This window comes from Parasteatoda tepidariorum, chromosome 8, assembly GCF_043381705.1.
Source record: "Parasteatoda tepidariorum isolate YZ-2023 chromosome 8, CAS_Ptep_4.0, whole genome shotgun sequence".
NCBI lineage: Eukaryota > Metazoa > Arthropoda > Arachnida > Araneae > Theridiidae > Parasteatoda > Parasteatoda tepidariorum.
Window position 1 is genome coordinate 19,272,804 of NC_092211.1, and position 17,380 is coordinate 19,290,183.

The following is a 17,380-nucleotide window of genomic DNA, read 5'->3' on the forward strand; positions in this document are numbered from 1 at the left end:
ACATTTTCATTATTTTTCACATCTTCATTATAGATAATGCATGATAAGCTGTTAATTGTTTAGTTTTATTAAACGACTTTTTCATTTCCGTTTTATTAAACAACTTTGTCTATTATAAAGCTGAGGTTTCCTCTTCTTTATAATAGACAATTCTTAATAAGCTGTTAACTGTTTTTTTTTTTAAGTTCTTATCCATTATTTACTTTATCTTTATAATAGACAATGCGTGGTAACCTTTTAACTTTGGCTTTATTAAACAATTTTTTTCCTTTCTGTTTTATTAAACAACTTTGTCAATTATAAAAATGAGTTAATCTCATCTTTAAAATATACATGTATGGTAGGCTGTTAACTGTTTTTTTTTTTTTTGTTAAACAACTTTTCCGTTATTTACCTTATATTAATCGATTCATTATAAGCTGTTAACTGTTTTCTTTCTAATCTAAATACTTGCCTCATGCTTGGTATCTGGGAAAGAGGTTCAAGCACTTTTATTATATGAGTTACAGTTGCAACCTCTTGGTTGTGGGTTTTTATGTGGAATATTCCAATCCCTTGTGGAGTGAGCTGTGCTTGTTCTAATTTCTAACAAGTTGGAAACAAATATATATTTTATGTTTAGCTTGATTAATAATTAACTTTGGAAATTTATAAAACTAAACTATCATGCTTTCTCTGTTGAAGTGCTTATTGAACTTGAGAAAATCACATTGTTTAAAAACACCAGGAAGCTATTAAAATACACATTTATTGATTTTGCAGGATAAATTATTTTTCATATTTTTTTAATGTCCCTTTATGTTTCTCTAATTAAGCACTTGAATTTTGAATTAAGCTTAGAAAATACAGGAATCTCTGAATCCAGAAATTCAAATTTCTGAACGATTTTTTTTATTAACTAGAGGGAAAAAAAACCTTCCCACAGTTAGCTTTGATGGCAACAGATGATTCATCTGCCAATATGGCTATTTAGCTTCAGCATGAGTTGTAAGGAAACCAGCTGCTTAAGGTGGTGGACCAAATATTCTATATCTTCTGCATTACAACTTTCATCCAAAGAACATACATAAGAGAAGAAGGCTCGCTTATATAGAAATAATGTAAACCGGTTCTCCAATGGTTAGTACAGGCCGTTTGTAAAAAGAAAAAAACCCAAAATTATGAGACACAGCATCAAAAGATCTTGCAAGGGATTTGCTTCCACCTGTTCCCTAACCACTGCTGGGGTTAGGCAATGGAGTATTTTTTTCTTCTTAGTTATAGTTGCTCTGTTTCAGTTTTGAGTTATTTATCAACAGTATTGTACTATTAAGATATTTTTTTAATTTTTATAATCTATATTCATGGTGCGTAGCATTTTTTAAGGGTGCTTATTTTCGATTTTTAAATGCCCTTAAGGGTGCTTTTTTTCATTGGGTGTTTTTAAAAAGTGCTTAATCTTCCCGTTTTCGAAATGAATTTTTTCCTTTACCATGTTGATTTTCGCTACGAATTATGCAAAAAGACACAGTTCATATTGTTCGATTCAACTTCTTCACAATTCATTCAACCCCAATCTATCTTGGCGTATTGTCAGTACGTAGCGTATGAAAACGCCATTCGTTTTACATTATTCAAACTTCATGATTTTGGACAATATTAAAAAACAATACCAAAAGTTTTTTTTTTTTTTAACATGACGGTTAAAACAAGATAAAATTGTCAATTGTCAAATCTTTCCAAGCCTGCCTAATAATGATATTTTTTAAAGTGCTTAAAAATATTTTTTGAGCGCTTAAAAGATGCTTATTTTTTGTTGAATAATTTGGCTACTCATCCTGATATTGATTATTGCTCATTTTGCTGGTTTGGTCCATAAAAGCTGATTTGGAGAAAAAACAATTTTGAGTGTGAACAAAGTTTTTCCATTTAACAACCCATCTTCAGGGAGAACCGATTTTTCAAGTTATAGATTTTCCAAAACTTAGTAATCCTCAGAATGCACTAAATGACGATCCAATCCTTTTTGTGAAAAATGAACATTCCATCCCCTTGATCTTCATGTCTCTTTTTCTTTGTTTACTACATTGTCCCTTCATTGTTTTTAACTCTACAAATTTGGGATTAAAAATAAAACAAATAGATGGGTGATAATTGTAAAGTAATAACATTCTTCTAAATAATAATAATGTCCAATTTTCTTCTCATTTTAAATATATGAAAATGTTACTCATCAGTTACGTTAAAACTTTAAAAAAAATTGTTGCAACTTGTAAAATCTGCTTTTAACTTATTAAAGATGTGAATGAATTTAATTAGAAAAGAATAAAAACCTTTTGTTTACTTTCTTGAACAAGCAAATACATTATACAATGTTTTATTTTTACAAAATTATATTTAAAATGTATTTGAAAATTATATTTATTTCAAAACTTGTATTTAAATTTTAATAAATAATCTTTTCAAAGTAAGTAAAACTTATTATATCACATAAATTATTTATTGTGTTAATTATGAAAACAAAAAGCTGTTAGGGCATACCTGCAAATCAGAAAGATTATGTTCTTTCTGCAAAGTGAGAAGAGCAGACAGGATAATGAAAGCTTCCCAATTTTTAAATTTACTATCAATCACGATTTTATCTTTAAATTAATGACTCAAAAAATTTTAGTTAGATAACAGTCATTAAGTAGGTGAAGTTTTCTTATTATTTATTATAAGAAAATATATTTCTTTTTTTCGTATTTACTCCCTCTATAAATATATATATATTTTTTATTTCACAATTTTATTCCGGGTAACAAATTTCAAGTTGTAGAAAATACTGCCAGTGAGAATGTTTTGCATTTTAGTGTAAGTATGCTGGTTAAACAAAAATTAAATATTGAAAAAGGTTGTCATAAACACTGAAGAAATTCCCTGATATTTCCTTAACTGATTTTATCAAATTTCCCTGATTATTGTAATTGATGAGGTTAACTTTATTAATTTTTTACTTCTAACTTATTCATGTACATTAAAAAGCATTTTTACTAAATATTAAAATTGAAAATAGACAATATTTCCAGGGTATCTGCTACATTTTAGATTTTCAAATTCATGACTAATTCCAAGAAGTTTTCATGACTTAACGAAGTTACTACTTTCTCCGTCAAAAACGGAATAATAAATTTAAAAAGCATTATAATAACATTAATTGAAATAATAGGTATAACCAAAATAGTTATACTCTGCATCTTCATATTTATTGATTTTAAATTTAAAAAAACAGAGTAAAGAAAGTGTTGAAGAAATAAAATAGCAGATCAAATATTTTTTTTTCTTTTTTTCTGCAGAATTATATTCTAAAGATACTTTTCTTGTTCATCAGAAAGAAAAGAAATACTCTTGATTTTTCTGGAATTTTAAAAAAATTGCCAATGACTGGCTTGCTTCAGCTAGAATTTTAAATTGAGAAAATTAAAAAAAATAATAATAATAATAGTTCTGAAATCACAGAAGTTTAAAAGATACTTCACTCTAGAAATGATGTTTTTTCTTTCATTTTTTGAAAGAACACCATAATTTTTAAAGAACATGATAAAAACATTTTATATTTTAATAAAATATGACTCAGTGGGAATTTTGTTACAAATTCAGACATTCGGAACAGCATGAAATTGGGTGGGGGAGATTCCATTTTAAAAATAAAAATTTTCAAATCCATGACTTTCCATGATTTTTTTAAGAAAATAGTTAAAATCATGACAAATTTTGTTCAATACCGAAATTCATGACTTTCCAGGTGTGCGGATAACCTGTATTTCTTATAAAAAGTTATTGCGAGAATAAATTAAACAGTTTCCAGTGACTGCCACTAATAAATCACTGAAATATAAAATTAGCCACTTTTTATAATCAAATCTGCAACAACAGAATCATTACAATATCAGAACTTGCTTATGTAAAATCACATTTCAATAAATCAAATTTTGTACAACTTATGTTTTAAATACTTAACAATTCTGCTTTTTCTTGTCAGAATAATTAGAATTTTCTTTTTTGAAAGCATATAAATAACAAATTTCATTCTGCTGTCTACGAAGAAAAATAAAGTACAGCTGTGGAATACACTGTAGGGAAATTGAAGGGTGATAGTTAAAAAATTTGTATATCAAGAAGCAAGAAGAAATTCAAATGAAAACTGTTTTAAAATGGTAAGCATTATTTCATGTCAATGATCATTTCTTAATCAATAACATTAATTTTATCTTCAATAGATGTCAGAAAATAGCTTGAAATTTTACTATTTAAAAGGAAATATTGAAAGTAACAATAACTCATATAAACTTTCAAATCAGGTTGAATCTTTAATTTTACTAATCAAACAAATGATTTAATATATTAAATAACTTCTGTAAATTAAAAAAATGTACCTGACGTGTAGTTAGTTATGGCAAATGTAGATTCTGTAAATATAAATGTAGCAATTATGAAATTAAATATTCACAGAAAGGATGTGATTTTAATATTTAATTGCCAGTAGGCACTGTTTGTAAAAATAAAAAAATCAGGTAGATTAGCAAAGCAGTAGAGTTAAAATGTCCAACAAAAATATTTTATTTTATGTTACTGCTATTTATGTAAAATCATCAAAGGTAACTGTATTAGTAACTTTTACTCACTATGGGAAAGTACATTACAAAAAAATTTAATATGCATTTATTTATTTGACCAATATTTTTCTGATTGAATCCATTATTTTGTCAAATAAATAAATTGAAAAAAATATCAGGCTTTGTGATATTGAAAGTCAGCATAATGATTATATCAAAAAACATAGCTAAAACATAACTTTTATATAAAGCTTTATTATTTTCTATATTTACAGTAAATTGCGATTATAACAATTAAAAAAATTCAAAATAAATTAACATATCATTACAAAAAGTATGGCGTGGTGATTCTTGGAGGTATAACACGTTCTGAATCAGGCACGGCACTGAAGAGGAGAGGCGTGCGATTTTCAACATCAGTGAAAGCCAGTACAGCTGCTATATTTCCACAGCGATAGCAATAATTGGGAGCAGACCAAACAGTAACTAATTTCTCATCAAACATGTACTTGTAACCTAAATATATATACATAAAATCAGTTAAGTAAAAAAAAAAAATTCTAGTACTAGGCAGAGGCACATAACTATATTTTGGATAGTGGGCTACAAAAACTAAAGTAATGCAATGATAAGGGCCAACATCAGCATCTTTCGGTCATAGAAATACAGAGTATTTAGATAATATTTGTAATTGATGTTAATGCACTTACAAGATTACAGGGCAAATTATTACAAATTAATAAACATAAAAACAGAAAATTATAATTTTCATTCAATCTAAAAGTTTAACTATTATTTACTATCATTTATTAACTATTATTTACTATAAACTTAACTATTAAACTTTAAACTATTATTTAGAAACCTAAGTTGTTGTATCAAATTAACTTTATGGTTTTCATTTGAACTTATCTTTTTGATTCTTCTGTAGTCTTTTTAATCTACGAATTTGTAAAATATTACATTTCCAAAACTTCATGGCTTTAACAACAAAAAAAGAAACTATCACAAAACTTTAAAATTCATTTTTCTTTCACAATTTTATTAATATTTAAAACAGTTCAGGGGACAAGTTAAAAGATTTTATGGACAACTTTTAGCCTATGCCTATGATCTATAGGTTCTGTATTCATTACTGCATGAAAGCAATTTAACACAAATAAGTAGTTATGGCAAAATAAAAACAAAAAGCCAAATAGTAAAATACAGCATATAGATTTTGGATCATATTAGACTCTCTTGACTTACTGTCAAACATCATTGATTCTGCTAGACTGGAAATTACAGATTTTTAGGGCCCAGAATATTTAAATTTCTGCATTTTTCTGACAAAAAGCGGGTCCTAATTTAAAAAAAAAAAATAGAACAAATTTTCTATTTATACTCGTCAATACAAACAGTCAGAATCACTGCAGTTGTTTTCAAATTGTCATCACATACTCTATTTCTTAGTAATGTTTTTTTTGTTTATATTTTTTTTCTTTCTAAAAGCAAAAATAGTTAATTGCATACATTCTTCCCTTTAAAGTTTAGTTTTGCATCATTAATCTGCTGATGTTTGCTTTTTTCCCTGTTATGATGAAATCAAAAAGTTATGAAGTGTCCTCGAAGACGCATAACTTTTCTCCCCCTCTCTTCAATGGCTATGTAACATGTTAAGCGGAATCGCTAATTTAAAACTTTACCAAGATTATTTAAGAAACATATCTTTTTAACTTAATCATTTTCTTTAACATAAATATTCTCAGTGGTAGATGGATTATGGATTAGAATCTTCCATCGGGCTAAACGTGAGAGGATTTTGTGGTTTTCCTCTCCATGAATGTAAATGCAGGTTGGTTCCTTTAAAAAGTTCTGTACAAAGACTAGTTTGTCCCAACGATGTTTGATCCAAGAGTTCCCTTGTCTTCTGGGATGAAATTAAAATAACAAAGCTGCGGAGTTGAACATTTTTAGTTCTAAATTCAGAATTGGGTTGGCTGTTCAATGCCGGCTATAAGATAAAATAAAGTAATACAAATTTTAAAATTTTGGAACTAAGAAAAAATTATTCGGTGACACTTACCAAAAGGTAACAGAAGATATGGGAGTAAAACTAAACATATAAAGTTACCCGATTAAAAATAAATTTAAAAAAAAAAACTGGACAGGGGGAAAATTTTAATACTTTTAAATGTGTTATTTTTGCACACATCCTTTTTTCAATAATGTAATAGGCATGAGAAAATTATGCAAAATTTATAAAGTTGAGACATTATAAGAATGTTTACAGACATTTTTGTAGTAAGGTCTGTCATTGCTTGTTTCATTTCATTGCAGCATTTAACAACCAACTTTGGTTCACAACTTAAAAGTAATCATGGACCTCAGTTTCTGTTAACATTTGAATATTAATATCTGAAAATAAATTACCTTAGGATATGATTATTAATGTAAATTATTGAAAATCAAAAAATAAATACCTTCATGAACAAGTTAATGAGGAAATGATGATAGCAAATTAATAAATAAATGAATAGCAAAAGATAAATACCTTCATGGACAAGTTGATGAGCTCTACAAATCAACTTTAAATCATTCAGGTGCATAAACTGAAATGAATAAACAAAATTGAATGAAATTAAACAATATAAACTTTATTAATGCCTTCACTTCTTTCTAATAAATAGATTTGAGCTTAATATAATATTTAGAAAGCAAACAATTGCTAAATAAAAAATACTAATTTCTTTGATAATAAGCCTTCATAGTGGGCCGGAAAAAAAGCAGGACATTTTTTGAAACAGTATACATAAACCCGACAAGTTTTAAAACAGGCAATTTGAAAATTATAATTTACTCTAATTAAGTATTAACAAAAAAAAAATTTTTTCACAAAAGAATAAAAAAAATAAACCATTTTTAATTTTAGAATAACTTTGTTTAAAACAGAAAGTTATAACAGTTTTCAGTGTAAATTTACAACTAAACAGCTCATAATAGTTTAGATGAATATATAGAAAATTTTTACAGAACTGTTGCATTAAAAAAATAACCACTACCAATTAGATAAAAGTCATTCATGCTAATATTTCATTAAAACTTGGTTTTGAGTTTAAGATTTCTTAAATAAAATAACTTTAAAGTAGAATTTTAATAATCTTGAAATGAAAACATAGTTAAACATTTCTGTAAAAAAGTAGTTGGATAATCTCTTTATTATTTAAAAATTCTATGTTATGATCACTGTATTGTTGACTTTAATTAAACATTTTTAAATTCAAAAGAAAGAGACAAATAATTGCACAGCAACAAAATCCCACCTGATAAATTTACTAATACATTTGCTTATTAAAATAATAAATAACTGTATCACCCCTTAACTCACCTATGGCTCTGAGACCTGGAACCTAACTCAAGCTGGTGAAAATAAAATTGCCACTTTTGAGAGAAAAGTTTTGAGGGCCATCCTTGGTGGGATAAAAATAAATAATTCCTGAAGAAGACGATATAATACTGAACTGTATAAAATCTACAGAGAGCCAGATATTGTGAAATTCATTAAAATAAATCGAATGAACTGGGCAGCTTACATTTTCAGAAGGAATGATGACTCAAATTTAAAGAAAATCCTATTACACAAACCCCTAACGAACAGGAAAAAAGGTAGGCTCAGGCTGAGATGGCTGGAAAAAGTTGAGACTGATTTCCTTACTATAAAGGAGAAAAACTGGCGATCAAGTGTCAAAAGTAGAGAGAAGTGGATTCGAATTCAAAGGAAGGCACTGGCCCACCCTGGGCTGTCTGGCCAGATATGATGATGATGATGTATCACCCCTTTAATCATTATTATAAAAATTTGAAAATATAAAATTGCTGATTGAGTTTTATTTTCCAGAAAAGTTCAAAATAATAAATCCTGTGAGTAAGGCTATATGCTTGTCGGCTATATGCTAAGTTAGAATTTTGCAATTTTTTACTAACATTATTAATTAAAATATTAAGATGTTGGGATCAAAATTTTTTGCTTTCTTTTGATTATTTCAAAATTTGTATTCGCATTGGTAGAAAATTAGTTGTTCTGAACATATGCAAAAAATCAAAAATATCAGGACTATAATGAAAAAGATGGTGCAGTTGGTGGTGAAGTTGATCTAATTAGCAGTTAAAGAAAACAGGATTAAAAAAAATTTTTTTTTTCTTTGCAGACCTTGAAGTGCAAAATAAAAGGAATATTACATCAAGTAAACTAATGAATTTTACGTAATATTAATAAGGACAGGCCATAAGAGATAAATCTCCCAGAACCAGCCAAATTAAAAGTTGTATTTAATCCCTGCTTTGATGTACAGGAAATGTCCATTATAGTCACATTATCAAAAAAGGACACTGGCCAATGGAAAAACCAATTCAGCCCACCACACAATATCTCATGTTAATATTTAAACAATTTGGCTGAAGATTTAAAGCCAAATAGTTAGTTGGAAATTAAAGTAAACCTAATAACATATATGTTTAAGTTTAATGTGGTAGTAGAAAGAAAGGTTAAAAAACAGATTTTAATGTTCAGTAGTAGTGACATTAAATACACACATATTATACATTTGTATCGAAATAAAAAGTTAGCCAATATATTTATTGAGAATAGAAATATTTACATTCACTCTCTTAATTAAAAATAATAAAAATTATTTATTTATCCAAAGAGAGATTAGGAATGATTAAACGTATGAAACAAAGGAGATTTTAAAGCGATGTAATATGCATTGCCTTATAGCGGCATCACAATAACAAACAAGGTAATATCAGGATAAATAAGGACAAAGTATTTCTTGTCAGTAAAATCAGGACAACTACATACCCTGCAGTTATGAAAATTTATTGATTAAACAGGCAATGACAGTAATTAAAAGTTAAAGCCAAAATTTTAATGAAAGAAGATACTTAATTTATTCCACAAAAAGAGTACATACTTGTAGATTTCTCAGTATGATATAGTTAAATGTTAACTACTCATTCTAGGGCAGTGGTTCCCAACCTGGGGGCGATAGAGCTTCTCAAGGGGGTGATCAGGGGGCGACGAGTATTCAAAAGATAAAAATTGCTAATAATATTAATATCAAAAGCTATTTGAGATTGAAATTGAAAATATATATGACACTTACGGTTCTGGTGTAGACAAAGAATTATGATAGTTAAAAATTCAAGTGCAAGATCATTTTCTTCATACGTTTTGGTATCGGTGGCAGAAATCTGATAAGTCACTCTATTCCTCTGAGCAATAATACTTTTTCCAGGCGTATTGATGAGATGGCCGTCGACGTTGAATCAAAACTCATCAGATTTTTGAAAGAAGGTAAATTTGCGTTGCAGATTGATGAATCAACTGTGATAGATAACAAAGCTGTTTAAGCTTACGTGAGACTCATAAATGAGAGTAAGGAGATTAACGAGGAAATGTTGTTTCCAAGAACTTTGAACACAGATACAAAAGGATCGCTGATTTTTAAATTGGTCAAAGATTATTTTGAGGAAAAAGAAATTCCCCTTACAAATGTAAGTGCTTGTGCAACAGATGGTGCTCGAACCATGTCTGGTTGTCATACTGGGTTTCTGGGTCACCTTAAAAAAGAAGTACCGAAGTTATCTCACCATTCATTATGTCATTCATCGTCAACTTTTGGCTGCGAAAAATTGGTTATTTCTGGCATCAATAAAATAAAAGCTAATTCTCCTAATAACCGTTTGTTCCGAGAACTTTGCCGTGAAAATGATGAAGCCTTCGAATTCCTGCTCCTACATACAGCTATGAGATGGCTTTCAAAAGGAAACTGAGCCGTTTCTTCGAATTGCTGGATTCGGTTACTAAGTTTCTCGACACCACTGATCCTACTTTAAGTGAGAGTTTGAAGCAACGAAAGTTGGAAACTGCGTACCTCACTGATAGTTTTGAAAAAATGAAGGAAATCAACGTAAAACTTCAAGGAAACAAAATGAACGTTATCAAAGCTAAGGGAATCATATCTTCATTCATTGCCAAGTTTGATATCTACAAGTCAAACATTGGTCGCAAAGAGCGAATGCAATTTCCCACTCTTAGAAAGTGTTCAATGGCAGATATCCAGATTCTCGAAAATAAAATCTTAATTTTTATTGATCACCTTGATTAGTTATGGAATCAAGATTTAAAGATTGGATGAAATTAGAAATTCCGGATTGGATTTTCGATCCTTTCTCTTTTGAAGTTGTGGATAAGCTCGCTTCCGCTTTGTAGACTGAGTTTTTAGATTTGAAGTATGACTGAGGCTAAAGTCGTCTTTAAAAAATACGGTTATGACTTAGCTTGGGTAAAGCTTATGGACACTTATCCACAATTGTGGAAACAAACTGAGCCAATTCTCATCTCGTTCCCGTCAACATATATAGTGGAGAGAGGATTTAGTTCTGTCTTCCAGCTGCTCACAAAGCAAAGAGATAGGTTGGACATTTGCTTCAAAGGAAACCCGTGTTTAAATCTGACGAGCATAAAACCTGACATTCAAGCTTTAACTTGAAATACATCGAGCACAGGGCAATCATTGAAGTGGTAAAAATGTACTTTCTCACTCTTCATTTTTTTTCTCAAATTTTAGTTGTTAACGTTTTAACTTTTTCTTGATTACATTAAAATATGAGTTTAAAAAAATTTACTTTTGTTTTGATTATTCCGTTTTAAATGTCATTTCTTTTTGAAAAAAAAAAGATGCACAATTTTTTTTAATTTATAAAAATGACAGGATAAATGTGCCTCTTTATTTGCATAACAATTTAAATTAAAATCAAATAACTTAGCATATTTTCAGTGTTTGATTATTCACAAGCAACAATGAATGGTTTTTTGATCAAAAAGAGAAAGGGGCGATATGTGTCAGCCAATCCCAAGAGGGGGAAGATGGTCCACAAAAGGTTGGGAACCACTGTTCTAGTGTGACATCATTTCTCTATACAGGGTATCTGATACATTACAGATTTTAAAATTCATGACTTTTCATGACTTAAAGAAGTTACTATTTTCTCCGAACAAAAACATAATAATAAATTTAAAAAGCATTATAATAGCATTAATTAAAATGATAGGTATAACCAAAATTGTTATACTCTACATCTTCATATTTATTGATTTTAAACTTAAAAAAAAACAGAGTAAATAAAGAGTTGAAGCAATAAAATAGCTGAGTAAATAATTTTTTTTTCTTCTGCAGAATTATATTCTATATATACTTTTCCTGTTCATCAGAAAGGAAAGAAATACTCCTGATTTTTCTGTTCGCATTTCGGAGTTAAAAAAATTTGCCCCTGACTGGCCTGCTTCAGCTAGAATTTTAAATTGATAAAATAAAAATAATAATAATTCTGAATCACAGAAATTTAAGATACTTCATTCTAGAAATTACGTTTTTTCCTTCATTTTTTTTGAAAGAACACCATAGTTTTTAAAGAACATGATAAAAGCTTTTTATATTTTAATAAAATATGACTTTGAGTGTTGATTTTGTTACAAATTCAGATATTCGGAACACCGTAAAATTGGGGAGAGGGAATTAAATTCCATTTTAAAAATTAGATTTTTCAGTGACCTAAATCCATGACTTTTCATGATTTTCTTTTAAAAAAATAGTTAAAATCATGACATTTCATGACAAATTTTGTTCAATAATGAAATTCATGACTTTCCATGATTTTTCATGACTTTCCAGGTGCGCGGATACCCTGTCTATATCAATTCTATCCTAGTTTCTTGAAAGCATTATGGCAGTTTCTTTTTCAAAACACATAAGCTGAAGACGGACTTTAAATAAGGGATAACACAAACTGAATACATGTGACAAAGTTATAATGGAATTTGTTTTAATGAAAAGAAACTGTCAAAAGCAAATATATATATATATATATATATCCCTGTGAGATGTGATAATTATTTCCAATCTTCCACAAAGGAATAAGTTGCTAATGGACCCACAACCCCACACTCTTGCACATTATCATCCAAATGCAAAAAATGTTAAATTGAACCTTTAACATTGTATTTTAGTGTAATAAAAATCTGTTATAAAAATAAGATATACAATAGAGTGCAGAGAGCGAAAAAATGACTCTGTACAGCTAATGAGCTATTGATCAGATTTTTATAGACCAAGATAGTATTTTATGATTTGAAGACATAATTGAAATATGTCAATTCCCTAGTGCAGGTGATATAACAAAGCTATTCCTATCCTAAAGCTATTCCAAACAAAGCTATTCCTCCTATTTTGTTTGAAACATTTATTTGTCATTTAAAATTATATTATTGATTTTTAAAAAAATGTTTTAAATACATTTTAAAATGTATTAAAAATATCAAATACATTTTCAATGCATCACAAATTTTAAATCCACTTTTTGTGTTTTAATTTAAGCATCATCATTAGAATATACGTAAAAAAATAAAAATATGTAGTTCGTAAATGCACAGTACTGACATATAAGTATAAAAATTTTTGAATGTACCTCATGTGTAACTTTAAATCCAAAAAGCCAGCCTGCACCACGGGGACTCACAGACCAAGTGTCAACATCTTCAGGATCAGACCAAACCAAATGTAATAAATGTTAAGATAAACTAATTAACAAAGTTTCAAGATACACTTTACATGCATCATCATAAGATACGTTACAAATAAAAGATAATAAAGTAAGAAAAAAAGTTTTTTTATCAACAAAGCTATTTAATAGCAGGACTCTGAATTAGAATAAAAAATAAAACTCCTTCAATATTAAAGTTCTATAATTTTTTTCAAATTAATTTTATACATTATTATTTAATAATATGCAAAGAAAGAAAAAAAAATCGTAATAACTAAAGAAAATGATGCAAATTATATAACATTTTTATGATTTATGAACAACTTTAACCTTTACATATGCATTGTGCTGATGTATGTCATGTTACTTTCATAATCAAAACATATTAAGACTATTGAAATCAACAAAATTACATAACTTAACTGAAAAGGAAAAATGATGGTTTTATTTTAAACAGAAAAGGTATTTTTCATTCAATGTTTCAAACATATGTAATGTGTGGCAGAAATGCAGCAACACTATGGCAACTAGAAATAAATAAATCCCAAGCTGCCTAAAATTTTCTGTACACATTTTTTTAGCACTGAAAATATTATATCTGTCTTATGACATTACATAAAATGTTTATGCAAAAAGAAAATTAAAGCTGGAACTCAAAGAAAATTCTCATTACTAAAAGAAAAGCTGGTAAGCATAAAAAAATTAAATAACTAATAATCCATGAAAGATGACACGGTCTTCGGAATCAGCACTGAAATATGGCAGATGTAATTGATAATGAACAAACATAATTCTTTAGTTTTTTCATTCTATAAATGGAAAAAACAAAACAATGGAGCAAAAAGTAGAATTTTATTCAAGAAATTTTTGTTAAAAAAAGGAAATTATTTATTATTTTAACAGGAAAGTAAACGGATAAAAGTTTTAGTAAAAAAAAAAGTTTTTTAAGACTCAAAACAATTGTAATGCCAGCATCTTCCACCAAATACATACAACCAAGGTAAGTGAAGCTTTGATGGGTATCTTTAAAAAAAGTTCTAAGCAAATAAAGTTATTATCAATTATTTCTTTGTAACCTATTGCACCTTGCAAAAAAATATTTGATACTCTGCCTGTTTTTTGCTTTTGTTGAATATTTGGGACGAAGATATTCGCAAACATCCTAATTTAACAGTCATTATCTTAGTTGAGAGTATTTAAAATATTTCATATCACTACAAACATGTATTTATTCATTTAAAACAATATAATGATATAATAATTTGATAAATTTTGGTAATTGGTATTTTACAATGCATTTTAAATCCTCTAGAATTGTTTCAATAGCACTGCTGTAAGCTGAGATATTGAAATTGGAAATTAAAATGAGGTGGCAACTTCAGTAAGATGAGATAAAAACTAAAGCTATCAAAATAAAATTTTAAAAAGTCACATTACTTAAAATTTCATAACTCATTGATTCTATTATTAGCCAATTAAAAAATTTATTCCAATTAAAATTAAAATAAAAAAATAAACAATGCTATAAGGTGAAGTAAAGATAAAAAAGCAAAGCAACATTATTGATTTAAATGCAATAATTAATTGATTAATACTTAACCATTAAATGGAAGCAAAAACCTTAAAACAAAATTATCAGTCATACCGGTAGCAGTTTCTATTGTAATTAAAACAAATCATTCCTTTAAGTGAATTAAAACAATAGAAAAGAAAGGATATCACAAAATGCTCCTTTATGAGGTATTTCTTGGTTTCTTTCAATAATCCTAATTTGGTCTAGAGTACGTATCAATGGTGAAAGGCCGCCATGCACACATAAAACCTCACCGTCAATTATCTGCAAAAATAAGTTCACTCAGAAAAGTTGGAGTAAAATACATAGAAAGTTATGCTATGATTGTGTTGCGATAATGAAACAGGAAAAATTTTAATTAGCACCAAAAAAATAACTAAGAGATATACAGTTGCTTTGATGCTATCCACAAGTCAGACTTTTCTGCTGTGATGTCAGACTGAACATTAAAGTCAGACTTTTTACAATTTTAATAATACAATAACAATATCTGAATTTTTACATTATTAATAATACTTGCATATAGTATCCAAACAGCTGTATGTCATCCTCAAGTCAGACTTTTCTGCTGTGTCAGACTGAGACATTAATGTCAGACTTTTTATAATATTAATGATAAAATTACAATATTTTAAATTTTACATTATTGATGATACTTGTATATAGTATCCAAACAGCTGTACATCTCTTAATTAGTTTTATTTGTTAATGTTATTTTTGATTTATTAAATAGTTTACCAGTAAATAAAAGAAAAGCGCTTTCCACAGTGACAAATTTGTATGCCATGGGTTCATTGAGGTTAAGTTTTCATAATATCCAGAATAAGAGTATAATCTTTGTTGGCATCTAGACAAATTTAAACCATTCGTGTAAACTCTTTTACCCACTCATTTGCTTGTTCTTAGATTCTACTGTGAATCAAATTAATATGGTTTATCATAATTACAAATTTATTTGTAATAGTTTCTTTTCTATGGTGAAGCCAGGTGAATTGGTTTCCTCCGTAGAAGCCAGCTTCTATGGTGGAAACCAATTGACTTCGATACATCATATATTCAGGATATATCCACTCAGGATCTAATTTGACAAAAATTAAGGTTAATTAAAGTTGCTATTTCTTAATAAACGCTCATTATTTGTAAAAATTAGCATAATTATAGCACATCCTATTTTATTTAGAATTATGGAATCAAACAATTGTCACAATGAATTGAAGTACAATAAATTGAAAAAAAAATGAGCAATTTTTTATTGAAATACAAATAAACAATTACACTAAATTTTAAAAAAAACTATTATAAGATTTATAAAATACATTTCATTGTTTCATTCATTGCTCATGCACTGTTTCATTCATTTCATTGTTTAATTCATTTCACTTTTCATTGTTCTCCTTGTACTGTGGCCACCCTGATTTAAGAAGTAAAGTAAATTAAACAAACACAAAATTTAAATTTTTCTAAAGGAATTAAAAAATGCAAAAATAATTTCATTAATTTTAAATGCTAACAATTTTTTTTAAAAAAACTATTACATAACCAAATTTGTTTATCAAAGTCCTAAAGGTGACCCAACAAAAATTAATTTCTTCCCCTAATTTTCTGGGTATTTTTGTTACATTTCCCTGATTTTTCCACATTTATCAAATTTACTGTCTTTTTATTGCTCACCCTGTTCTGTGGTCACCTTGATTTAAGAAGCAAAGTAAATTAAACAACAAACACAATATTTAAATTTTATTAAATAATTAAAAAATTGTGAATATAACATCATAAATTCAAAATACAAATTAACAATTTCTTTAAATAAAAAAAAAAAAGATTAAATTTTTTGGAAAAAAATTAGTCTTATAAGTCAATGTTCCCCAACCTCCGGTCCGTGGATCAAATGGTACTGGGCCGCCCACTTCATTGAAACTGAATTTCAATTCCTAGGTTTATACCCCAAATTAAAAATATCTATGTTCCATTAAAATTTTATTTATTTAAAAAAAGGGGGGCCCGGAAGGTAGAATATCCCGAGATTGGCAAAATGCCCCGAGATTGCCACCACAGCACTTAAATCCCTATTGCCATTTCCGACAACCTATCTGTGTAAAGCGGGGTTTTCTGCAGTTACAGCAACCAAAACAAAGCAACGGAATAAACAGGACATAAGCAACACACTTCGGGTGTCATTGTCTCCGATTGCCCCCAGATGGGACCGTCTCATTGCAAAGAAACAAGCTCAGGGTCAGTGGCGTAGCGAGCTTAACTCGCGCCCGGGGCACAATACCCTTTTAGCGCCCCATTCGAAAACCATATAATATTATATGTAAAATATACTAGCAAATTAATAAATAAATAAAGTAAAATAAATAAAGTCATAGATTCAAGCTAGGCTTTAAATTTGAGACAAAAAATGTAGTTGAGAGAACAAGACTAGATTTTAAAATGTAGAATTAGTTCAAAAGATATCTATTATTTATTTTACATATTTATAAAGAAATATTTTAAAAACGCGCAGTTTTAAAACAATAAAAAAGTAAATATTTATTATCTCTAAGGAGATACATATGTTTAATAATCATATGATTATAATACATTAATAAAACTAATTACTATGTCTAAATTTTCTGTGCTTTTGATGAAGCAAATGTATCAATAATAT

General features: G+C 28.1%; 1 protein-coding gene across 2 annotated transcripts in view; it reads right to left on the reverse strand.

Moving 5' to 3' along the window:
- Positions 1 to 4,809: 4,809 nt before the first annotated feature.
- Positions 4,810 to 17,380, reverse strand: part of LOC107449256 (Protein phosphatase V) — a 28,778-nt gene continuing 16,207 nt past the window's right edge. For both annotated transcript variants that reach the window (XM_071184402.1, XM_071184401.1), the window contains 4 exons: positions 14,875 to 14,994; positions 13,083 to 13,172; positions 7,108 to 7,165; positions 4,810 to 5,090 (listed from right to left, as the gene is read on the reverse strand). In XM_071184402.1, coding sequence (XP_071040503.1) covers positions 4,900 to 5,090; positions 7,108 to 7,165; positions 13,083 to 13,172; positions 14,875 to 14,994 — 459 coding nt within the window. In that variant the 3' untranslated portion in view covers positions 4,810 to 4,899. The remainder of the gene's footprint in view (positions 5,091 to 7,107; positions 7,166 to 13,082; positions 13,173 to 14,874; positions 14,995 to 17,380) is intronic.